This window comes from Euprymna scolopes, chromosome 6 (assembly GCF_053919585.1).
Source record: "Euprymna scolopes isolate OS-2025 chromosome 6, ASM5391958v1, whole genome shotgun sequence".
Classification (NCBI taxonomy): domain Eukaryota; kingdom Metazoa; phylum Mollusca; class Cephalopoda; order Sepiida; family Sepiolidae; genus Euprymna; species Euprymna scolopes.
The window spans coordinates 81710404-81735405 of record NC_136487.1 but is presented as its reverse complement, the minus strand read 5'-3'; the positions used below and the strand labels follow the sequence as shown (position 1 = coordinate 81735405).

The window sequence follows — 25002 nt, the reverse complement described above, 5'->3', positions numbered from 1 at the left end:
GATAGCGCCAATCAGGCACACTTTGGTGTTTTAGTGATGTTCCCAACGTATGAGCAAACAAAGTTCAGATTGAGAAGGGGGGGGGGAGCGAGAGAAGGGTATAAAGTTGTAGTATTCCTTCTGAAGCCAAGCCTGGGTATTTTTAAACTTGTGAGCTGGCATCGAGTATTGCTGCCACACCTAGAGTGTGCCAGCGGCCACCTGATTGCACCAAAGGATCACCACACTCTTCAGCACATCCAGGTACACTTTGGTGTTGGCTTTCAAGCCAACTCCAAAGATGTGAGGTGGCATGATGTGGCCCTCACTTGAAACAATTCCAAAGACTATAACCGTGGCCAGAAACTTTGTTTTCATCACCCTGGGCACATCCCCATTATTCGTAGCAATCCAGCGATGCATTTTAAAGGTGCTGGCAATAGTCTTGTTGTCATAACTTGGATTGGTAGAGAGCATGAGTTGTATAGCAGCGCATATCGATCTCGCTTGTTGAACATTGCGTCACTTTCAGACATGATAGAAGACTCCTTTCGCTCTTGGAATTTCTACACAAATAGCCAACTAGTAGACAGTCTGCAACAAAAAAAAAAAAAAGAAAACCGGTTTTTATCAAACAGAAATGGATTAATGTCTTTTCTAGAGCGCCAATTTTATTGTTCCATCCTGTGTGTGTGTGTATATATATATATATATATATATATATATATAAGTGAAATCGTCTGGGTGTGTACATTTCCCTAACAAATTACTGTCAATTTTCAGTCTACAGACTCGAGATTTGACATAAGAGGTATTGAGAGTTGGGAAAGTCTTTTTAAATGATTTTTGGCCAGAAATTTGGCTATCAAGGGGTCAAAGTTCAATGGTTTGACCTTTGAAAACTCTACCAAACTCCACTGACAATTTTAGGTCTAAACACTTGAAATTTTAGATGTAGATTACCTGGACACGAGTCAAACTTCTTAATACATATAATACATATGCACATAAAGTTATGAAGAGTATATAGGGCCTGAGCACAGCTGGGCTGAACTGCTAGTATATATATATATATATATATATATATATATATATATATATATATATATATATAGTTACTGCTCATAATGGCTTTTATGGCTACAAAACAGGTTCTCTTTATTAGTCTCTTAAGCTTAGAAAAGTGTTACATGGTGCAAAAGCAGTTGATTTGGGAGGTTGTTCAAGTATGGTGATATTCTTCTTCACCATAAATTATCAGATGATCAGTACATTGCAATTAGGTGTATTGTCATTGTGAAGATTTATAAACAAAAGCATAAGCAACAATCATGACTAAACAGTATCGGTATTCTTATACATTTTTTTTTTACATGTTATGATGATACATATGATGCCACAATATATATATATTTCAACTTCCAGCCTGGAATATGAATGCAAGAAAAAAAAAAAAAATTAATTCTGGAATATACCAGGATTTATTCCCTTGGATTTTACAACTGTTCCTGTATCCTCATTCATTCAACCATGTAGTATCCTTTTTGCACTATCATTTTAAATTTAATTTGCAATTTATGTGCTAATAAGTAAAATTAACCACATCTATTTTGTTAACATTTCCTCCGATGAATGAGATGAGCCATTCATTGAAAATCCATGGATTAAGAAAAAAATTTTTCAAATTTTTTGTGCTCCTTATCAAACAAATTTTGTTGTAATTTAACATAATTTAATTCAGAATTTTTATATATATATATATATATATATATACACGACATGCACATGAAGTTATATAAACCTTATAAGGAGTCTATGCAGATCAATCCAGGTTTTGACATTTCCATGTTATCAAAGTTCTAATAACATGGAACTATTGATTGATCCATGTAGACTCTTTACAATGTTTATATAATTTTGTTTTTATAAAACCTCTTGTTGACTACTTTAAAAAAATTATTGATTTTAAGTTCATCTTATCAATATACTTGAACACGTGAGATTTATATAATAGATGTATATATATATATATATATATATATATATATATATATATTTTTAACTCCCTTTAATGTAGAGAAACTCTTAAAAAAAAATAATTTTTGATTTTCTGTTCAGAGCATACAATTATTTCAATCTGCCACCAAGATTCACAATATATGATGTATTTATTTCTTGATAAGATCAGCCTCAGTTCATAAAAGTAAATAAATACCCCCGCCCCCTTACAGGTAAACTGTTGCATTTCACATACATTTTATAATTTGTAGTATTATAGAAGCCCTCTCACAAACAATAAGATTATTTACACACTTTTAAGCAGTGGCATCCTCGTTCTACGTGGCCTGTATAAGTGTGAACCATCGATATAACTTTTCCTATCATTTACAGGCAAGTCTGGAGTAAGTGTTACATACATATACTGATGAGGTGTAGCTATTGGCTTTTTGATTTTCACTTGCTTACAGTGCTCGATGCCTTCTCAGACAGAGGGTCATAGTAGGTGCACATTTTTAAGGGATCATAATGATGGCTTCACATTTTTGTGATTTTCAAACCAAAATTTAAATGAAAAGTCGCATTTCCATTTCTTTTTTGTTCTATGACAATCGTTGAAGTGAGAAAAGAAAAAACAAAAATCGTTTTACACTTAATCTGAAGTTCACAAAGAGCATGGAAGCTTCGTTGTAACTGGCTAAAAGCATGCAAATCTGAAGTATTACCCTTTTTTTTTTTCTTTTTTCACGAGTCATTACTTATCAAGACCTGGAAGCCACTCGAAGATTAAAAATAAGAGTTAATGAGTGTAAGGTGGTTAGTGAGATAACAGCATAATGATCAGTAGTGGTGGAAGTTGAAAAAAAAGGACAGCTCAACAACTAGCTAACATTGGACTTGAAAATGATCATGTTGTAGCCAGTTGAAAAGCAGCCCTGCGATATAGCATTTCACAGCTAGACAGTTCTAGGAAAGAGCCTTTCTTTATGAAATTTAGATTTAGATAAGGAGTGGAAGAAATTGTTAACATTGGTTGTAGCTAGACAAGTGATTGTTGTGAATGTTTTGCAGGAAGTGAAGGGCATAGATTGAAGCTCAGTCGAGCATTTGCAATGAAAATAACAATAGAACAGAGATAGACTCGCAACATCTCTCCTGTGAAAGAAAGAGGTTGCAAGGAGGAGAAAAAGAGATCACATATTAGGTTTTGAATCCAATTTTGACCTACACTGTCTGCTACGTATCGTTTTCATGACTATAAGATGCCTTACCTTTGTCTCTTTGTAAGTTGCCATTCTCACGCAAGTCATAAATACTTTACGGTGGACATCATTATGAGGCCCACGCAGATCGGGAGTCATCTGACTGTACAGAAGATCATATGGTCTGTAATGAAGACAGTAAAGAATTTTTTTTTTTTAATTTTTCAGCTTTAAGTTAAAAGAGTGAGAAGCAAGAAAAAAGGATTGCCATACAAATGGTTTCGAACCATAAACAGATGAAATTATTTCAATCAAAAACAATGCAAAATAAACCTTTTGGAAAGTTGACCAGTTGTAAAACTGAATCAAAACAATGTTTCTTTATTACATATTTTCCACAAGGACTGACATGGTAGCTCTTACCATCGTCCACATTATCAAGACTTTCAGCATTTTTATTAAAGTTAAAAAGTGTAATATCTGTTTAGTCACAAGAGATGTTAGACAGTCATATGGAATCTCAATAATCTCTCTGTGAGAAATATATGTGTATATACATCATATATATATATATATATATATATATCAATAAAATTATATAAATATTGTGATCAGTCTAAACGGATCAATCATTTTTTCTGCATTCTTATAATGTTTATATAATTTTATTCATATAAAAACTACACATGTATTGAGCACTTTTAAAGAAACATTGGTTTCAGTTCATGTTAGCAATATACATGAACCTAATCATTTAATATATAAACAGTGTGGAATGATAAAATTGTTACCCTAGAAAAGATGATATGATTCCATTTCCATTTGATGAAAACCGTTTTTTTAATTTTTTTTTTTTTTTATTGCAGACCATCTATTAGTTGGCCAGTTGTGTGCAAATCCCAAGAACAATAAGAGCCTTCTATCATGTCTGAAAGTGACAATGTTCAATGAACGAGATCGGAGATGCGTCGCTGTAAAATTCAACGCTTGAGTGCACAGCTCAACGAAATTTCAGGCCACGATTATAGTCTTTAGTATGATTTCAAGTGAGGGCCACATCATGCCAACTCACATCTTCGAAGTCGGCTTGAAATTCAATGTATGTGCTGAAGAGTGTGGTGATTCCTTGGGACAATCAGGTGGCTGCTGGCAGACCCTGAGTATGGCAGCAGGACTCGACGCCACCTCACAAATCCAAATAGGCCCAGGCTTGGCTTCAAAAGGAGTGCTATCCTTCTCTTACTGCCCCCTCTCCTCCCTCAACCTGAACCCGCTGGACTACTTTGTTTGGTCATACGTCAAGAACATCACCAACATGACCTCCCACAACACCAAAGCCAGCCTGATCACCACCATCCGTGGAAAAAGTATGCTCCCAGTTCCGGACCCATATCGAGGCAATGATTGAGGCTGAAGGTCGCTACATTGAATAGATGTCAGCTCTACTACATAATCAAGTTACCTGAATTGATTTTTTCAATAAAAGTTTTAAAATAAATTTGTAATGTTGTTTTCTTTAGGGCGACAATTTTATCATTCCACCCTGTATTTGGCTGCTTATTTATCATCTTTTTATCTTGCCCTTGTATTATGCATGTTAAATATTCAACGTGGGAACTTTCATGTTGAAGATGAGACTCCAACACAATCATCACTAAAAAAACGTAAAAATTAATATACATGTAACAATAACTGAGATCTATAGAGATAAAATAGTAAGATTTTACATCTAAAAAAATAAAATAAATGAAAAATAGGTTTAAGGATCCATAGTGTAACGGATAGACTACTAGGTAAAATTCGGTTTGAAGTGACATTTTTCTGAAACTTGAAGATTCAATTCAGAGTGTGAAAATGAAGAATACAATTACAAATAACTTAAGATTTCTAATGGTATACGGCAGACAGAACGAGAGCATGTCAACTCTGTGGATTAAATAACGTGTTCTGTTTGAAATTCCGTGCAGATTGTAGAGTGACAGAAAGATTCTCAAGTTTGACAAGATACATCATGCTAAGGGTAGCTGTGTGGAAACCTTGTATAAACTGCAACCAGAGGGTGAGATTTAACAAAACGGTATGAAACCATGTAAAAAAAAAATGGAGCTAGATGTAACATGTCTAGTTAGTTTGAAACAAAAAGTCAAAAAGAGAAAAATACATATTTTGTATTAGTACTTGTACAGTTTAGTCAAGACATTAAAAAATGAAAATATCGAAAAAAGGTTATATTGCACGTATCAGTTATGGAACGAAATTCTCTGAAAAAAAAAATTCACTTAATTTCATCAAGTAGTTTTTTTTTTTTTTTACAGCGAAAAAGCAATTTGTTATGATACCGAGCAAAAGGTTCGATTTTTAGGAAGAAAAGCTAGAATTAAAGATGGGGAGGGAGTAGCGGCGCTTTACATGTAGTTATCTCCTTGTGGCGTGTTCAGCAAATTTCACAATGACTGACTTCAATGCGCTCTCATAAGAACGTGTTTTTCTGCTGTAAAAAAAAAACAAAAAAAGAAAAACTACTTGATCAAATTAAATTAAATTTTTTTCCGGAGATCTTCAGTCCAAAACAGTTACGTACAATATAACCTTTTTTCGATATTTTCATTTTTTAATGTCTTGACTAAACTGTACAAGTACCTTTGTATTTTGTACATGTGTGGTGCAAGTCTTGTTTTTTTACTTCCAGAAAGAAATGTTCATTCTCTAGTAGCCACTGGAATTTATGGGAGATAACTCGAATACAGTTTAAGGGAAATAACTCCTGAATATACTGAGCAGACAGTGTTGTAGAAATTGGAAGAGAGGAAATATAAAGCTAAGATTACTTTTTTACTGCTATTTATTTAGATATAATACAATTTTCAAGTTTACTTAAAAATTACAGATTATTTTATACTATTCTCATAAAATATCATAAAAATAGAATTTTTTTAAAAAATTCTCGATAGTGGTAAAAGTATTAAAAAAATTTGAAATGGAAAATTTAACTGTTACTTACCTTGGAGCGGATTTTAAATAAGAGTCAATCAGTTGATGGAATGATTGATCAAAAACAATCTATAAATGAAAAAGAAAAATTAATTAAAATGTCATTACTAGGGCTATGACAAGAGAATATTCTTTTCATTATTTTGACTCTCGAGTATATATCAGTTAATATCTTATGTTTTTAGATAGTGATGTGGTTCTCGATTGATTAACTGTGTCAGATACATACTTGAGAGCCAAAGCAATGATAAGAATATTCTCATGTCATAGCCCTAGTAATTATACACAAAACAAAAATATTTATGCAATCACTTTAATAAGAAATTCCAAAATTACACTAAAAATGGGTAAAATTTGAAAGTCATCAAAAATCAGGAACTTATTCAATTTTAATTAAATTCTCAATACTTATCTACCAATAAAGTCAATTATTTTTCAGTAAAAAAAAAAAAAATCAAGAATATTTTATCACTAAGATTCTACAAATTTACTTAATGAAACACAATGAGAAAAATATTTTCCCATTTTCCCGTTTTCATTTCTAGAAACGACATATACCCATAAAATATCTTATAATAAAATTAAAGTTATTAAGAATCATACATCAAATATATGAGCGCCAAATGATTTCAGTAAATAATGTTTTACGTCCTTTTCATATTATCACTAAAGATTCCGAACGAACCTGGCACCAAAACTTGTCATGCGGTAAGGTAAGCAACCAATGCAGGTCCTCTTCAATGAATTTTAACCTCTCCAGCCATTCTCCCACCGCGCCACGGTCGTCCATATCAAGAGGAGGTGGCTTGTAAGAGACAAACTGCACATCTTGCATCCAATGATGATGCTGGAAAGGAAAAAGGAAAAAATTAAGAATGAAAACAGGAAGGAAAAGTAGGGAGAAAAGGAAAGGGGAATAGAGGAAAAAACCGTTTAACAATTTCATTTCTATTCCATTATACATATTGAAATCAATTGCGTCTCATTTTTGCCGTTTGAATTAAATGCTTTTACGCTGCAACATTAAAAAAAATATTAAAAAACACAATCTTCTTCCACAAACGGCTAAAATGATTCACGTGAACTTTTTCGAACATGATTGCTAGGAATGAACGCTGTCCACGCTACAAATCTCCAGTTCTTTCAACGGTTTTCTTTTTCATTTCGATACTTTTTTGTGACCAAGAGCGGAGGTCTGCTTGAAATATAAAAAATAATAAAAACCTAAAATTCCTCTCAAAACTGCAAAATACTGCTGCTTGTATACTAAGTAGCTCCTATAGATACTTTACCTCCAAGATGACTGCCTTGTCTGTTTTGCATGACAAACCTTTTTATTTTTTACTTAAATTCTCTTTCTCCTGATCACTAACAAATCAAATTGCTCTATTTCCCAAGTTACCACTAAACCTAATCCGTTTCACGTAACTTAGAGGGGTCCTTGCTCTCCACCCTTGACCCTAACAGACTCTTAAATCGATACCCATTAACACCTAAAATTTCCTAGGCATGCTCCTGATTATAACTCCTAACCCATAACCAAGCTTCTAAGTAAATACTTACTAGCCATAGTCCTATACATAGACTTAAAGAATTCTATAATGAACAGCAACCATTAATATCTCTTTGTTAAGAGATAGTATTGCAATAATTATTACACAAACTAAACCGGTACTCATGGAAATAAAAACTTCCGGATATTAAGAGAAAGGCGAAGTCATTCTCCTTCGTTGTAGTCTAAAGGCAACTTACTCAAATTGTCTAAAATTCCATGCATTCGTATACAATACTACTTATCCATCCAGCTATATTTAACTATACTTACAGAATATGCATTAACCTATATCTATCAGGTATAACTGTACTCCATATCAAATGTTCTCTTATATCTATACTGAGCATATCTTATCTTTCAGTCTTACTAAATATTCGGTTTGGGCACCAAATCAGAATTTCTAATAGCAAGTAAATCATACTCTAACACTTTATCCTAATCCTAAACCTACTAAACCATATCAAACCATACATTCCTAAACCTACTAAACCATGTCTAACCATACATTCCTAAACTTACAAAACTATATCTAACCATACATTAACTCGCCTCTCTCGATCCAATACTGTAGCAAATTTAGCTGCTTCCACTGCATGAATTTTTACCTATACCCTTTCCCAGTAAAAATGAAAATGGAAAGCATAGTAATGTCCTTTTTTTAACCACGTTTGAGGAGTGAAAATTTTCTGTAGAAGTTAACCTAAATGCCCAATTTTTTCAGGAGATATTAACCTAAATAACCAATAAATATTAACTACCCATGCGGGGTCGCAGAAATACCTGGATTAGGACCCAGGCGGTGGGCGAACCCCCTCGGAGCTGATGGACCCGTAGGTATTCTCAGGTCATCCGTCTAGGAGAAGGAAAACTCTGAAACTAAACCTAGGGGAGGGAGGCCTCTTCAGTCCTGGACGACAACCTTCCTAGAGCTGGTGACTCAAACAAATCACCGGTTGGCAAACCTAAACTGCTTAAGGAGGAGATAGACTCTGTATATCGCCCGGCTTTCATACTCCTTCTTTGCCTATTGGCCAGGCGTAGAGGTACTATCACAGGGACTCGTCTGAATCACCCAGTGGTTGACCTTGTTTCCTGACTAGGGCAATGAACGCCGCTTTTCCCCACTCCCGCCACATCTCATCCCCTAAACTGGACACAGTGGTATGCTTCAGTGCCATATATGTCGGTGCAGTTGGACTGGGCTGGCTTTGCCTAATGGATTGAGGGTACCGGATTGACAGTTCCTGGCTGCTATTTCCGACTGATAGTACAGGGGCCCTAACTCTTTTGTAGTGCTTAGAGCGGCTGCTCCATCAACAGTTGTAAAATATCAGGATGTTTGTAGTGCCATGTCGCGCATGGAAAGGGACCCTGCACTCATCCCCGGTGGGCTTTCCTGAGGCCACAATCCTGTGGGTGAGGACAGCTGATGGTATTGCATGTCTGGTATTCTGCACAACTACTTGTCCGGCACCCCCTCACTCACTCACCCTAACTGAAACTTTTAAATAAAATAAAATGAAATGACAGCTCAAGCAAAAGTTACGTTTAAACCAGGACCAAACTCAAAGAAAACCAACCTGCCTCCTCCCTTGAAGCTTACATTTACTAATATCCGTGGGCTTAGAACTAACTTAGATGATGTTGAGTCATTTCTCCTTGTAAACACCCCGGATATTTTAGCATTAAGTGAAACTAACCTTCACTCCTCCATTCCCTCTAACCACTTTAACATGCCTGGTTATCACCCACTCTACTGTAAGGACTCGGACAGACATATGCATGGGCTTGGAGTCTATATTCGTAACACCCTCCCCCTGACTAGAGAAATAAAACTAGAATCAGAGGACCAGGCCTTTATGTGCTTCAGACTAAATATGCAACACAATATTAGCTACTTGTATTTTCTCTACCGCTCTCCCTCAAACCAAGACTGTACCCTAATAAACAAAGTCTCAGACAGCATAGATATAGCACTCTCCCTCGATACTAGCACACAAATACATGTATTTGGTGACTTCAATGTCCACCACAGTAACTGGCTAGGATTCTCTAATCACACAGACATAGCTGGTAGCGCAACACATAGCTTCTCTATATCCCATTCCCTATCTCAGTTGGTTACATTTCCAACACGTTTCCCAGACCAGCAAGATCAACATGCCTCACTTCTAGATCTCTTTCTGACAACGGTTCCCAATGACTGTACAACAAATGCCCACAGCCCACTCGGGAACGCTGATCACGTTGTGATAATGGTAGAAATCAGCCTAAATTCTCGCCCTAAAACTGAAGACCCACTACTCAAAACAACGAGGTATTACAAAAAGGCTGATTGGGAAGCCATCAGGGAGCTCATCAGAGATGCCCCATGGCAAAATATCTTTACTCTTCCAGCGGAACAGTGTGCAAATGAGACCACTGAAAGGTTCAAAACTGCTATTGAAGCACATGTTCCCGCACGGAAATTCTATAGCAAGCCCCACTCTCCCCAATAGTTTACTTCTGCTTGTGCAGCTGCCATTTGTCAAAGGCAGCATGCATTCCGCAGATTCAACCGACATAAGTCCAGCTCAAATAAACAGAAGTTTATAGAAGCTAGAAATAATTGTAAGAGAGTGATAAGAGACAGCTAAGACAGATTACTCTGAAACCACCAGAAAATGCATCGAAGCACAGAAATTAGGAACCCGGGATTTTTGGAAAATCTACAACAGCGTAGTAAATAATGGACAGTCAACTATTCCCCCACTATCGAGCAATCATGAGGTTGCTTGCACGGCAGCTGACAAGGCTAATCTGCTTGCCAGTCGGTTTGCCTCAAACTCCACACTGAACTCGGTACACCACTCACTCCCTGATTTTCCTCTGCGAACAGACGGCACACTAGACGATTTGAAAATCACCCCTTCTCAGGTACATGCTATTATAAAAAACCTAGACACCTCAAAAGCATGTGGACCAGATTTCATCCCGGCTGTGCTATTAAAAAAATGCTCTGCCGAGGTTGCTCCAGTTTTGTTCAAATTTTACAATAAATGCCTCAACGAATCCTGTTTTCCCGACTGCTGGAAAACCGCCTCTGTGGTACCAGTCTTCAAGAATTCTGGTGAAAGAACTGACCCACTAAATTATCGCCCCATTAGCCTCCTCCCGTTTTTCGCCAAAATATTTGAGTCCTTAGTTAATCAAGCCCTAGTCCAGCACCTAACAGCTGGTAAACTCCTGACTGACAAACAATATGGATTCAGGCAAGCCCGTTCAACAGCAGATATCTTAACTGTAGTTTCTGAACGTATATACCGTTCATTGGATAAAACAGGGGAGGGTAGAGCGGTGGCCCTTGATATATCTAAGGCTTTTGACAGGGTATGGCACGATGGTCTTCTAACGAAAATTAGATCATATGGAATCACTGGAAGAATTCATAATGTAATTAAATCCTTCTTAAGTAATAGAAAAATCAAAGTTGTCCTCGACGGTCGTACATCCAAACAATATGACATAAATGCGGGAGTACCTCAGGGGTCTATCCTTGGACCTCTATTATTCCTGATATTCATAAATAACCTCCCTGATAAAACTGTTTCAGAGATGGGTATATTTGCCGATGACACCACTCTCTATAACAGATATGAGGGGAAAACAAATGAACACATATCCAAGGAAATGGCAGAAACTCTAGAGGATGACCTCCAATCCGTAGTGGAATGGGGACAAAAATGGTTGGTCACATTCAATGCTGCTAAGACTAAGCTTGTTTCCTTCAATAACTACAAGAAACCTTCTCTACCACCAATAGCAATGGCCAAGAACACATTGCCTGAAAGTACTTCTTTTAAACTCCTCGGCCTAATGTTTACAGGGAATATGAACTGGAATAGATACATTGAGAGCATTGCCAGGGCTGCTGCAAGGAAGGTTGGCTCCCTCTACCGTGCTAGAAAACTACTTACGCCTGAAAGTATCCTATACCTCTATAAGGCAACAATTCGCCCATGTATGGAGTACTGTTGTCACATCTGGGCTGGTGCATCTGCTGCTTGTCTCTCGCTCCTGGACAGGGTTCAAAAGAGAGTCGCCAACCTGATAGGTCCTGAACTGTCATCTAGGCTTCAGCCTCTGTCCCATCGACGAGATGTTGCATCCCTCTGCCTGTTCTACAAATACTTTAATGGTGTATGCTCTGACGAACTGCAAACACTTGTACCTCCCCGATATAACTAAACCCGACAAGCTACTAAGTCTCATCCCTTTACAGTAGAGATCCCTAGGTGCAAGAAAGCCTTTTACTCCAATAGTTTCTTCCCCAGAACTGCGGGTCTTTGGAACTCCCTTCCGGGATTCTGCTTTCCCAACTGCAATGATATGCAGAAGTTCAAATGTAATGTTAACAAACATCTTTCTACTCATCTCCCTTCATAATGACCCCGCTAATTAAGTCCCTAATAGTAGCCCCCTGCTTCAAAGTGGCACTGTGCCTTGTTTGGGGTGAAAATTGAATAAAAAAAAAAAAATATTAAATACAAAAAGTAACATTGTTTTTCATGCTTCAAAAACCCCTCATAACCTTTAAATCACTATCCTAGAAGCATACGTGGACTTTTAACATTATATATATATATATATATATATATATATATATATATACATATATATATACACACACACACACACACATAGACATATATATTTTTTTTTGTTCACCCACAAACAACTTTTTCACCATATTACAGTTTTTCAATCAATTCCCAGGTTGCTGACATCTTTCTAGAAGCAGAAATGAATTCAGTGCTCAAGGATTAATTTTGAGATGTGCTAAGAAGATAATCAACAGATAGATTACACAGAATGAAATCTAGATCTATCACTATGATCTTAGAGACTAAAGTCCAATCAATGCAGTAGAAGCATTTGGACTCACCACTTCCAAAGAAGACAAAGGATGCAGCTTTCCACTAGCAAGGTCATGCTCACAGTATTCTAGGACCAGCAGGATGGAATTGTGATGACAGATTTCCAACCAAATGATACCACAATTACAAGAGCCTATCATGCTTCACTTTTGAGGAAATTAAAGAGTAGCTATCAAAATCAAGAGGCAGGTCAAGATCAGCAAAAATATCCTCCTTCTGCAAGACAACACTCCAGTCCACAATGTGCGTGTCACCAGATCAAAAGCACAGGCATGTAGCCAGCCTTTGAGACTTTACACAGTCGATTGAAAATTTCTTGGGGCGATTAAAAAGTTGTAAATCACTCGCCCACCAGTCGATAAAATTTCTTTAAATAAAGAAACGGGAAAAACTCATTTATTTTACGACCCTCAAATATGCAGTGACTTAGAATGACCTATGTCTCATCATTTGTGAATTCTTTCATCTCTAGCTGTGAGACTATTGGAATATCATTGAAAAAAGAATGGTCAAGCTAAAGGTCACGAAGAGGTCAAATTTACACATTCGGTGTGTAGTCAAAATGTTGCCTTCATTTAGCTCTCTGATTTTGAAATGCATTTGGAAAAAAAAATTCTTCAATGCTACAACTAAACGACAGTATCAATAAACACAGTCTTGAATTATTTATATTTCAATTGTCATTTTGATACTACATATCAGCATCTGAAGAAATGATTTTTATTTCTATGGAACAATAATATGAATGATGCTATATAAAGAAACTGGTGTTGTATTTTAACGTTTTGTTGAATATTTACTGAAATGTTTGTAGTAATAAAATAGTTGATTTACAAGAGTTAAATATTTTCTTGTAAGATTATACACACGGTAATTTCTTGAATTGTTGTGAAATTATTTACTATTATTGACTGAAACAAAGGCAAAGTCGGACGAGTAAAAATATTTTAGGGCGAGTAAATTTTCCCTCACACTCGACCAGCGGTCGAGTGATTTTTTTTTTCAAATCTCAAAGGCTGCATGTGGCTATGAAATCCTAACCCATGAGTAGGGGATACTCATCTGACCTTGCACCCTCTGATTTTCGCCTCATCCTAGCAATGAAGTTATTTTTGAAAAGAAAAGCCTTTCCCAGATGAATGCAGCCTTAATTTCTGAAATCATGTCGTGGTCGGAGGACCAACCTGAGGCGTTCTATAAAAACATTATCTAATAACTAAAAGCTATGTGTCTAGCGACATAGGCTCGATCAAAAAACATCTATTATCACTCTCTCAATCACACGAGCTTAATGCTAGAAATCATCTGAGTACTTTCTGTTGAACAAAGCGAATCATCTTATCTTTATATACAACTATAAAATTGGATCATTTATCATTCTTAGATTAACAGTTCAAATCAGCCTCGCTGTACTTCACATTTTTATGCGATGCTTTTTTTTTATTTACAGCACAAGCGATTCTTTATCATCAGGGGTGGAGATATGCTTTGCCCATGACAAAATTTAAACAATTTTATTGAATAAATTTAATTACCAAATTAAATGCCTTTCATTAAATGCCAATAATAACCCTAATTCCGGGTGGTAATATGAAAAATCTAAAATAAAACAGCCTTTTTAGAAAAAAAACAAAAAAAACGATTACCTGTTCTGTCCTACGGTATAAGATCAGGAAGTGGGTGCTCAATTTATCTTTAATTTAACTAGTAAAGTGAAAACCCACACTAGGGTCTAAAATATTTAATCTATGAAAAAATCGCATTTTTATTTTTCTACTGAGAATTTGGGGGGGAAAATGGTAAAATTTAATCTCAAGGATACTAATTAAAACATTCAATTAATTTATTCCATTCAAAAATGGGTGTGGGTTAATGCTATTTAGTTTATGAAAAATCATGTTGAACAAAATTGAGAAAAAATAATGCCAAAACATTTTCATTCACTGAGGGAAGGAGAGAGAGGAGTCACTTAACTGCAATTGTCAAGAATAGAGTTCCAATTTTTTCTGATTTTCGTTTTTTTTTTTTAAATATAAATTCATAATAGATGATTGGTAAATTTAATAACAAAAATTCAATCATTTTAACAGATTTTTTATTATTTCTCAAATCAATATGGCTGAGCGGCACAAAGCACAAACAATGATTATGAAATTCTAAAGATTGATGAAATAAATGCAGGTGTGAAAACTATTTCTATTGCAAACTCTGCCAGGACCTCTGCGCTCGATGAGAAAGAACCACTTGGGGCATAACGCATTGTTTGATGAATTCACTAATATTTTGTTTCATAGAAGGCACATGGATCCACAGCAATTAATTAATCAGAATCGGGAATCATAAAAATCAGAACATTTTGGGATATCAGAAAAATTTGCGCTTATTTTCTAATGCCAGAATTCTTTTGTTTGTTTTTATATTTCTATTTTTGTTTAAAACTTAATTTTCCACCGCTATTATTAATGAAAAAAAAAAAAAAAAATGAATATTTGATGTTAAATTGCCAATAACATTCAAATCTATACATCACTCCATAATTGTATTTTTATGTTTACGAAATTATATGCATATAATTACATGATTTGTATGGTAATCTGAAAAATAACACAAGTGAAGCATGCATGGTTCCCCGTGAGTCCACAGTAAACAAGGCATAAAATAAATGACTAAGTTCAGCTGCCCCCCCCCCATTTAGCCCCAAAAGTTCTCAGGGGATATCAAATCCTGGTGAAAATGAACAAATGGTGCAGTTTTAGGCCTTAACATATGTAATTTTGAGTTCTGCACCATGCAAAAAAAGGAATGACCAAATCCATCATTTGTCCGCCCCACCCCCATTTATCCCTAAAAGTTCCCAAAGCCTTAACATATTTAATTTTGAGTTCTGCACCATGCAAAAAAAGGAATAACTAAATCCATCATTTGTGCCCCCCCCCCATTTATCCTTAAAAGTTCCCAAAGCCTTAACATATTTAAATTTGAGTTCAGCATCATGCAAGACTGCTAAATAAACATACACAGAAAAGTTTGGACAAATATGGTAAAATAGTCCCAAAAATGGAGTGTTTTTATTAGCCCTAAAAGAGCCTCTGGGGCACACCCAAGAGTTATCGCGAAGTATAGACAAACAAAATTATATAGAAATCAGTTACAACTTTTCAGAAAGTTTTCTAAAAATTGAAGGCATCGATATTTTTAATAAGCACAAACGTGTCAATTTTAGCCATTTTAACCCAAAAGGCACCCCCTGGGGGGGGGGGGGGGCAACCGGAGTTTTCCTGGAAAGTCTGTTTTGTTACTTCTTTACTCATATCATGTTTAATGTTCGTGCAAAATTTTAAAAAATTCCAAGGCATAGTTATTGAGAAAAGTGCGGACAGATGAACGGACAAGGGTGAATTTACATGTCCACCCTCCTTTTGTCAGGAGACCAATAACGTTATTATTTCAGCACGGTGACAAAAATGCATGAGTACAAAAAAAAAAAAAAAAAAAAAAAGCAATGACGTGTAAATGCCAATTTTTCTTTATTTTTGTTTTTTAATATGGGAGAATTCTGGATAAGAACCCATTTTTTTTTCCTTTATTTTCTGTTGTGCATTTATTATGTCACTAGAGAATTAAAAAAAATTTTTTTTACACAATATTTTAGATATGAGTGGAGAGATAACTTTAACCTACTTTAATCTACAGTAAAATTATTTCAGAATGAATTTCTTTTGTAGGTCAAAGCGTATTTCTCAAGATTGTGCAATCTTCATATTCAGGTTTTTAACACATTTTGAAAAATATTTTTTTAATTGTTTATTTACCCTCAAACTTTATATATTACTTTTCTGCATAACAATCGATACCTAATAGAAAAGTACCCATATTGACCCAAATAATATTTCCGATCATGTTTAAAAAAAAAAAATTCCATAAAGGCTCCATTTTGTGAAAATCACGATTCTTGTAGCATATCTAAATATTTCAAATGTGTTTTTCTTCTGATTACATGCGTAATACTAAATAGATTTAAACTGAAATGGTTCTTCATTTATCACCTATACACCTATTTCTATACACAATTTTTTTTTTGTTGCAAAATGTTTACACTATCTATATTTACTTTTTACCCCAAAAAGGTGCATTTCTGTTTGCATGTAGTGCAATTTTTCTTTTTATAATTTAGTGTCTGCTTTTCTTATATAGCTTTCGTGCAATTTCCCCTTTTTGTGCTCGTAAATTGCAATTTGGCTCTCTCCTATAGAAAGCGCATAAAAGTTTATATAACATAAAATTAGAATCTCATTTACTGTAATTGCCGAGGATTGTTACCTCAAGAAACAGAAAAATAATTGATAGACCTGAAGAAGCTTGCCCCCTTCCTCCTATTTTTTTTATTTTCATCTTTTTATTTTTTTTTTCAACGGATTATGATCGAATGGACATTAATCTGAAAAAAGTAAATATCTAAATATTTTAAAGGGATGCTCTGTTTCTAATTCAACGTTCTAGTACGAACGAACATTTTAGAACAACTCGTTTTTATGCCAAATTTTACGAATTTAGCCTTTTTTTTTTTTTTTTTTTTAAAGCAATTTAGCCTTTTTATTGAAGATTATTTTAAAACATGAAATTCACAAAAATGTTAAATTTGCGAAATTTGGCCTAAAAACGTCGAGTGGTTTTAAAATGGGTGATCGATTTACTAGAACATTGCATTAGAAACTGAGCACCCCATACAAATATTTAAATATAGGCTTTTCTCAGATTATTTTTGATAATCTGTTAGACTAGTGTCCATAAACCACTAAAAAAAGTGAAAAAGAAAAAAAAAGGGCAAGCTTTTTCAGGTCTGCAAAGATAAAATTAGATAAAATGCAATTAAGTCAGATTTCATTTCTTTTTCCAAATTCATAAACTTTTGACAGCATATTATTTTTATACTACTATTACTTTAGTTTTTACATAAACGTGAATAAAGAATCAGCTCTTAGATATGTCAGAGCAGATGAGAACACTCAGAATGTTTAGCACACCTGAACTGGAACCATAATACTTGATGTTTGCCATTTTGCTGATTCAGAGATTAATTTTGGGGGTTTGTTTTATTATACACAGATTCGAAAAAGCTGTCCAAAAACAAATATATAACAAATAAATGTTATCAAAGGCAAGACAGGTTACTTTTCTATCATCTATAAATATAAAAGCAAAAATGTGTGTATGTATTATGTATGTATGTTCGCTTTTTGTGTATGTCTGTAAAAGGCTTTTTTCCGAGAAGCGGTCAGTCGGCTCACAACTTCTTAAAACTTTTTATATCACATATAAATCATAATATCTACGAGTTAACAACGGAGGTCGCCTGTCTATTTAATTTGCTCGACTTTTGAAAGATAAATATTCAACATTTTTCGCTCGCCGCATGTGGATTAGGCTTTTTCGTATAATAAAAGTGACACTAATTCTGGCATTTTTTTCCGGTCGCGATCGCCGGAAATGTCCGAAAGCAATCAGATTTGATCAATGTTGAAATATTTTCCTTATATCAGACAATTGCTATTCAATTTGGACAATCCCCTTTTTATGGGGAGCTGGTCCCCCGCACCCAACATCTTGGGAAAATAAAAATAAAAAAAGCGTTCCCGCAGTAAATGAAATACTACCCCACAGTCAAAGTTGACCTCATTAAGTCATTAAAACGTGCACCTACCAATTCTAAGTAATTAAATAAATTAAAACGTGTTTCCATTAATATATCGCGGTGGCCCAGTGGTTAACGTCGCACATTTTTTTTTCACACTTTAATTTCCAACTTTGCCTCCCGGGTTCGGGTTCGATCCTCATACTCACCTACCAAAACTTTTCTTATTTTAACATCCCCCCCCACCTCCGGAGTTTTGATTTACCCAAAACCACACACACCTCCAAACACCCGGGAAACGCCGGGTACCCCCCCCCCCCGCTAGTCTATAAATATAAAAGCAAAAATGTGTGTATGTATGCATGTTCGCTTTTTGTGTATGTCTGTAAAAGGCTATTTTCCGAGAAGCAGTCGGTCGGCTCACAACTTCTTAAAACTTTTTATATCGTATATAAATCATAATATCTACAAGTTAACAATGGAGGTCACCTGTTTATTTAATTTGCTTGAATTTGAAAAGATAAATATTCAACACTTTTCGCTCGATGCATGTGGATTAGGCTTTTTCGTATAATAAAAGCGACACTAATTCTGGTTGTATTTTTCCGGTTCGCCGGAAATGTCCGAAAGCAATCAGCTTTGATCAATGTGGAAATATTTTCCTTATATCAGACAATTGCTATTCAATTTGGACAATCCTTTTTTATGGGGAGCTGGTTTCCCCCACAACATCTTGGGAAAATAAAAATAAAAAAAGCGTTCCCGCACTAAATAAAATACTACCCCGCAGTCAAAGTTGACCTCATTAAAACGTGCACCTGCCAATTCTAAATAATTAAATAAATTCAAATGTGTTTCTGTTAGTATTTCGTGGTGGCCCACTGGTTAATGTCACACATTTTTTTTCCACACTTTAATTTCCAAATTTGCCTCAAGTGTTCGATCATCATACTTACCTATCAAAATTTTTTTTTTTATTCCACCCTCCCCACCGACATACACACCTTCAAACACCCGGGCAACGCCGGGTACCCCACGCTAGTTTATATATATAAAAGCGAAAATGTGTGTATGTATGTATGTGTGTTTGTATGTCTCGCAAAAACTTTCGACACGGGTCACGGATTTTCGCCAGATAGGTATCATTTTAAAGTTCCAACTTTCGCCTGACAAATATCAAAAAATTGGCCAAAAACATTCATTCCTTCACCTTAAAATCATCAGTTTTGTACAGGGAGGGGTGCCGAAAAAATCGTTCCTTCATTTTCTCTGCTCCTGCTACTACGACAATGACATCATGTTTGACCTAGAAAACGTTTGTGTTAGTTTCAACCACCTGCAAGTGTAAAGGTTTAATTTTATCCGTTATTAAGTGTATGTCTCTTTAGCGTAGGGGTAACGTATAGGGCATTTTCGGGTCGAGTCTGTCTTTCTACCTAAATCTTTTTTCCTCTTTTACACCTTTTTTTTTTCCTTGTTTTTTAATGTTTGTTCGCTGTTTTGCTTTGTTTTGGTTTTTCCAATTTTTCTTAACATCATGTTTTTTTTTTAATATTAAAACAGGGTCACCTTCTCCTACATACACACCCCCAAACACCCGACCAACGCTGGGTACCCTGCTAGTACTGGATAAAGGTAAATATGAAGAATTACTCCACCCTCGAAAATTCCTTTAAAATTACCACTTTTATTGGTTTTCGGGTTCGTTGAAAACGAAAATAACGTTTAAAATTACGGCAAACTAGTAGTTTCTAAGATATAAAGAAATGTTAGTTTTAAAAGTGGGGGATCACTTTTCTATAATAATTTAACGTAAAATGAGAACCCGCTTTGTGGCCACGATTTTTTTTGGGGGGGGGGGGACTTTCTTTCTACCCTCGGGAAATCTTTTAAATTACCTGTTTACATTTGGTAGGAGGCGTTAGAGAGGCGGGGAGTGTTTTGGTGGCCACGGCCGCCAACCCCCCCCCTCTTCCAATACCTTCCACCAAATGTAAACAGAATTTTTGTAAAATATTAAAATAGTTCTGCTCGATTAATGTCGGCACGTTATTTATGTTAAAACATTTAATTAAACTGCATAAGCACCTGTTAAACTATACAAGTTCTATAATTGCCCCCTCCAAAAAACGAACGAAAAACAAACCGGCAGCTCCCCCCACCCCCCCAAAAAATGATCATAAAGTGAGTGCATTTCTTTAGATCTTGGAAACTACTTGTTTCCTGGAATTGTAAACGTTGGTGGTAATTTTAAAGAATTTTCCGAGGGTGGAAAGAAAGTCCCCCCCCCTTCCCCCCAAAAATCGTAGCGACAAAATGGGTGATCATTTTACATTTAATTATTATAGAAAAGTGATCCCCCACTTAACTAACATTTCTTCATGTCTTGGAAACTACTCGTTTGCTGTAATTTTTAACGTTATTTTCGTTTTCAGCGACCCCGAAAACCTCTAAGAGTGGTAATTTTAAAGGAATTTTCGAGGGTGGAGTAATTCATATTTACCTAGATAAATTTTTGTGTTTTTATTTAATGTAACATGTTCATTCCATTCGAAAATCATAGTGTTTATCGCTATATTTGAAAAAGACAAATGACGGCGAGGTCTCTGTTGAGGAAAATGAGTTCAAACTAAAAAATTATACAAGATACTGTTAGAAACCCACCCAATATATGTTACCGTGACATAGGCCGACATATTGACTGAGTTTCTAACAGTATTTGGTAAATATCCAGATACGCTACAACAAACACCGACCACTCTAATTTGTTTTTTTGTTTTTTTATATAGGTAATTGTGGTCGCTGACAACGAATCTGATAGTCAAACTTGGGACAAATTTACCGTTTGCATGGTATTAACCCCTGAACCCACAAACTACTTTCCACCATTTTGCAGCTTCCGCTGCAGCATAAACGACGGCTTGCTTCACCTAGCAAACTGCCTTCTCACATGGCGTATCAAAATTACGGACTGATGTTCTTTAATGACTTACAATTAAAGAAAAGTACAACAAATTGGGGGACCTTTTTTTTTTGTCTCACATAGTTTTAATGCGGTTTACGAAAACATAAGCACCAAACATTTTTATGTTTTTTGTTCTTTTTTTGCGGGAGGGGGATTCAATTATAGAACTTATGTGGCTTAATAGGTGCTTCTGCAGTTTAGTTAACAGTTTTTCCGTAAGTAACGTGCTGACATTTACCAATTAGAATACCATTTAACATTTTTCGAAGATTTTACTGTTTACATTGGGGGCGCGAGCGGGGGTGGGGTGAAGTTAATACTATGCAAACGGTAAATTTGCCCCAAGTTTGACTATCAGATTCGGTGTCAGCGACCTCAATTACCTATAAGAAAAAACAAATTAGAGTGGTCGGTGTTCTGTTGTAGCGTATCTGGATATTTACCCAGTATTTTGTATAATTTTTTAGTTTGAACTCATTTTCCAAAACTTAGATATTCAACAGAGACCTCGCCGCCATTTGTGTTTTTCTAATATATCGATAAACACTGTATGATTTTCTAACCGAATAAACATTTTACATTAAATAAAAACACTAAAAAAACTATCCAGTTAGATAGAAAGGTAACTTATATTGCCTTTGATAATATTTGTTATATATTTGTTTTCTGACAACTTTTTCGAATCTATGTGTATAATAAAACAAACGCGAAAGTTATGAAGTCATTTTTACGGAAATTGAGTAAAACTGCATTTTTCTTAGATGTTATGAAGTAGACGATATGAGTCTACACGCAGGGGATATAACCCCGAAAAGAATATTTTAGATTACTTATGACATAGCTGCAACATTTGGTAAATTCTTACGACGTGTCCCAGCGTATTATAAACACAATAATAAGCAGTTCTACTTGATGAATTTTCTTAATAGTCGGATATATTACTATTTCCGACATGACAATTAAGTATGTAAGATTGATTTTGGCTTAAAACAATATATTTAAAAATAGATTTGTCGATTATATCTTAATAAGCACATTAATTTTATTGATGCAATATCAGGCACCTTAAAGCTGAAAAGTTCAAGATAAACAAAAACATCAAGTATTAAATTTAATTTGCAGACGCTCCTCTGGCGTGCAAAAAAAATTTTTTTTGCTGATTTTATCAAGTAAAATTATCGAACATTCACAATAAATTCAAATAGAAAAGTCACTAAATCATGTGGAAGGTTTGCAAGAGAAAAAAAACTGTAGGCATTAAACATGTGTTTTTTTTTAAATATTATATGAGAAATCATTTCGAGTTAAAATCTATTGAGAAAAAAAATACACATACACATTTTAAATATGCAAACACTGGGGTGGGATCTTTACCCTGGCATAAAATATGCTTAAATTGTGATATTTTAAATTGTCCAGATTTAGTATATATTATCGAGACGCGATTTGAAAAGTAAAAAATAAAAGAAAATGTATTTGGGTGCCATCAGCTTGAATCCAAATCAAAACTGTAGCATTCAAAGCTGGTGACGTAACTACTGCACCAACGTGACACGCATATGAACTAATTAAAAATTAACTAAGATGAATGAAAATGTATAACGATTTTGTTTTTCAATTTTGACCCATTTTGACCAGCTGAAGACCCATAAAAGAACTGTCCGTAAAAACATCCAATCATTTGAGGCCTTTTAGCACCGCCGCTGCGACTTTTAGTTTCGGATGAGATAGAGTTTGAAAATATGGAGACAGACAAACAAAACATATAGGAGTTTATATATTAGATTTGGTAAAGCAAGAATAACAAGTTATCCAATGTTGTCTCATTTGGACCATATTAGAAAACTATGGTAATATTTGCATATTCAAAGTGCGTTTTTTTTTTAAGCCATAGTCATACCAATATACAGAAACTAGTAAGCTAATTAGGGACCAATAGAACTCCGAAAATGTGACAGTGATAATCACTGTTTTTTTTTTTAATATTATATGAGGAATAGTGTTCTGCAGTTCTGAATGTGCTGCCTCGAAACTTAAAAAACATATCACTGATGTTTTTTAAGTTTCGAGGCAGCACATTCAGGACTGCAGAGTAACACTATTTCTCATATAATATTTTTAAAAAATAAATAAAAACTACTGCGCTAATGCATTTACAGATCTACACTAAAATAGTATTAAAGTTTTGTTTTATATGTTTTTTTTTATTAAATTGTAAGGTTAAAATACAGAAAACACACTCCCCAGGTTAAGAATGGCTTTTCTAAAAATAACGTTCTTATTTCAGTACGAATCAATAACTTCACTCGACGTACCAAAAAATTTTTTATGTATTTTTTTTTTACAACCTGCCCCAGCGTAGTATAAACACCCATAACCAGCATATGTTAAGTGCTTTCGGAATAACCCGGCTTTCGAGGTTGGAGGAGGTGTTTATTACGAAAGCCGTTCTTAATAGGGGGGGGGGTTAAAATATGCTGAGGCAGATCGTAAAAATTTACCAAACTTTAATGGCAATGCAGACTACCCCCCTCCCCGCCCGCAAACAACCCACGCTGCTGAGTGCTGCGATTTAGTGATTTTGCCAAACACTTCAGTTTGGTTTATACATTTTCAATTATAAACAGAATTTACTTTCAGAATTACAGTTTAAAGATTTCAAACCACTTTCGAATTTTGCACGGCAACAATTTTTTTATTATTTACAATAAAGAAAATATTATTACTGTAACTGATGTTTTCGGCGTCCTTCGCTATTTGCAAATGATTTATCTTTTAAGTTCAGATAGAAAGTAAAGTGCGATTAAAATTAAAAAATGTAAGCCAGATCCTTAAAATGAAACCAGTATTTATTTATTGATGGTGCCACTATTCAAGAAATAAAGCGATTTCATTGAGGCCATAGGGAATATGTGAAACTGATTACGAATTTTTTAAATTGGCGGATAAATTAAATTTTTGGAGATAATTCAATTTCATGCGAAATTAAATGCTGTTAAAAGTTTTGCGGTTTTATTTGCACGTTGGGTACTTTTACAGAAATTGAGCTGAACCGGGTTTTTGTTTTGTTAACCCTAAACTAACTCTAACATAAGTTTTAGTTTTGATTCGGTTCAAATTCTGTAGAAGCATCACAAAATGAAACTGGGAAAAATAAAACTGAATATTTAAAAGAAAAAAATCGCTCGTCTGTTCTTACTAAGGCAGGGATTTTCTGTGTACGTCCGTTTTTTTGCTCAATTTCAACGAATCTCTCGTCGAGCGGTAGTGTTTGTTTAGAAGCCATGTCATACCAGGATTAAAACAACATTTGTAATAAATACACCTGTACTCTTTCTTCTTTTTCAAGAAACAGAGAAAGACTTGAGTGTCATGATTGAACGAAAGATTCTAGTCAAACTAACACAACAACACACATTACTTCCGGTTACAAAGACGAAAAAAAAACAAATACGGAGTGAATAAATAAATATTAATTCAAATAATAATAATTATAATATACGTTAATTTTTACATTTATTACGGAAATTTTTTTTAAAATAATAATCAAACACATTTTAATAATTTTTCTTAATTAAAATAACGTTTAAATTATTTTTTCTTATATAATTTTCTTATATAATTAATTTTTACAAACTGTATGCATTTGGAGTTATTTCCCTTTGCCGGCGTCGCCAAAATCAAAATCGATATTAATGATATCCTAACTTTTACAAGTACAGATTTTTAACGGGATTGCTGCTCTGGTTCGTGTGATGATCAAA

The 25002-nt window shown here is 34.8% G+C and overlaps 1 protein-coding gene across 1 annotated transcript in view; it reads right to left on the bottom strand.

Annotated features, from left to right (window-relative positions):
* Window positions 1-24670, bottom strand: part of LOC145277720 (activating signal cointegrator 1 complex subunit 2-like) — an 84012-nt gene extending 59342 nt beyond the window's left edge. Inside the window, exons 1-4 of the mRNA XM_080129420.1 lie at window positions 24438-24670; window positions 6856-7017; window positions 6181-6239; window positions 3249-3363 (exon numbers count right to left, since the gene is read on the bottom strand). Coding sequence (XP_079985546.1) covers window positions 3249-3363; window positions 6181-6239; window positions 6856-7017; window positions 24438-24524 — 423 coding nt within the window. The 5' untranslated portion in view covers window positions 24525-24670. The remainder of the gene's footprint in view (window positions 1-3248; window positions 3364-6180; window positions 6240-6855; window positions 7018-24437) is intronic.
* Between the last annotated feature and the right edge of the window lie 332 nt (window positions 24671-25002).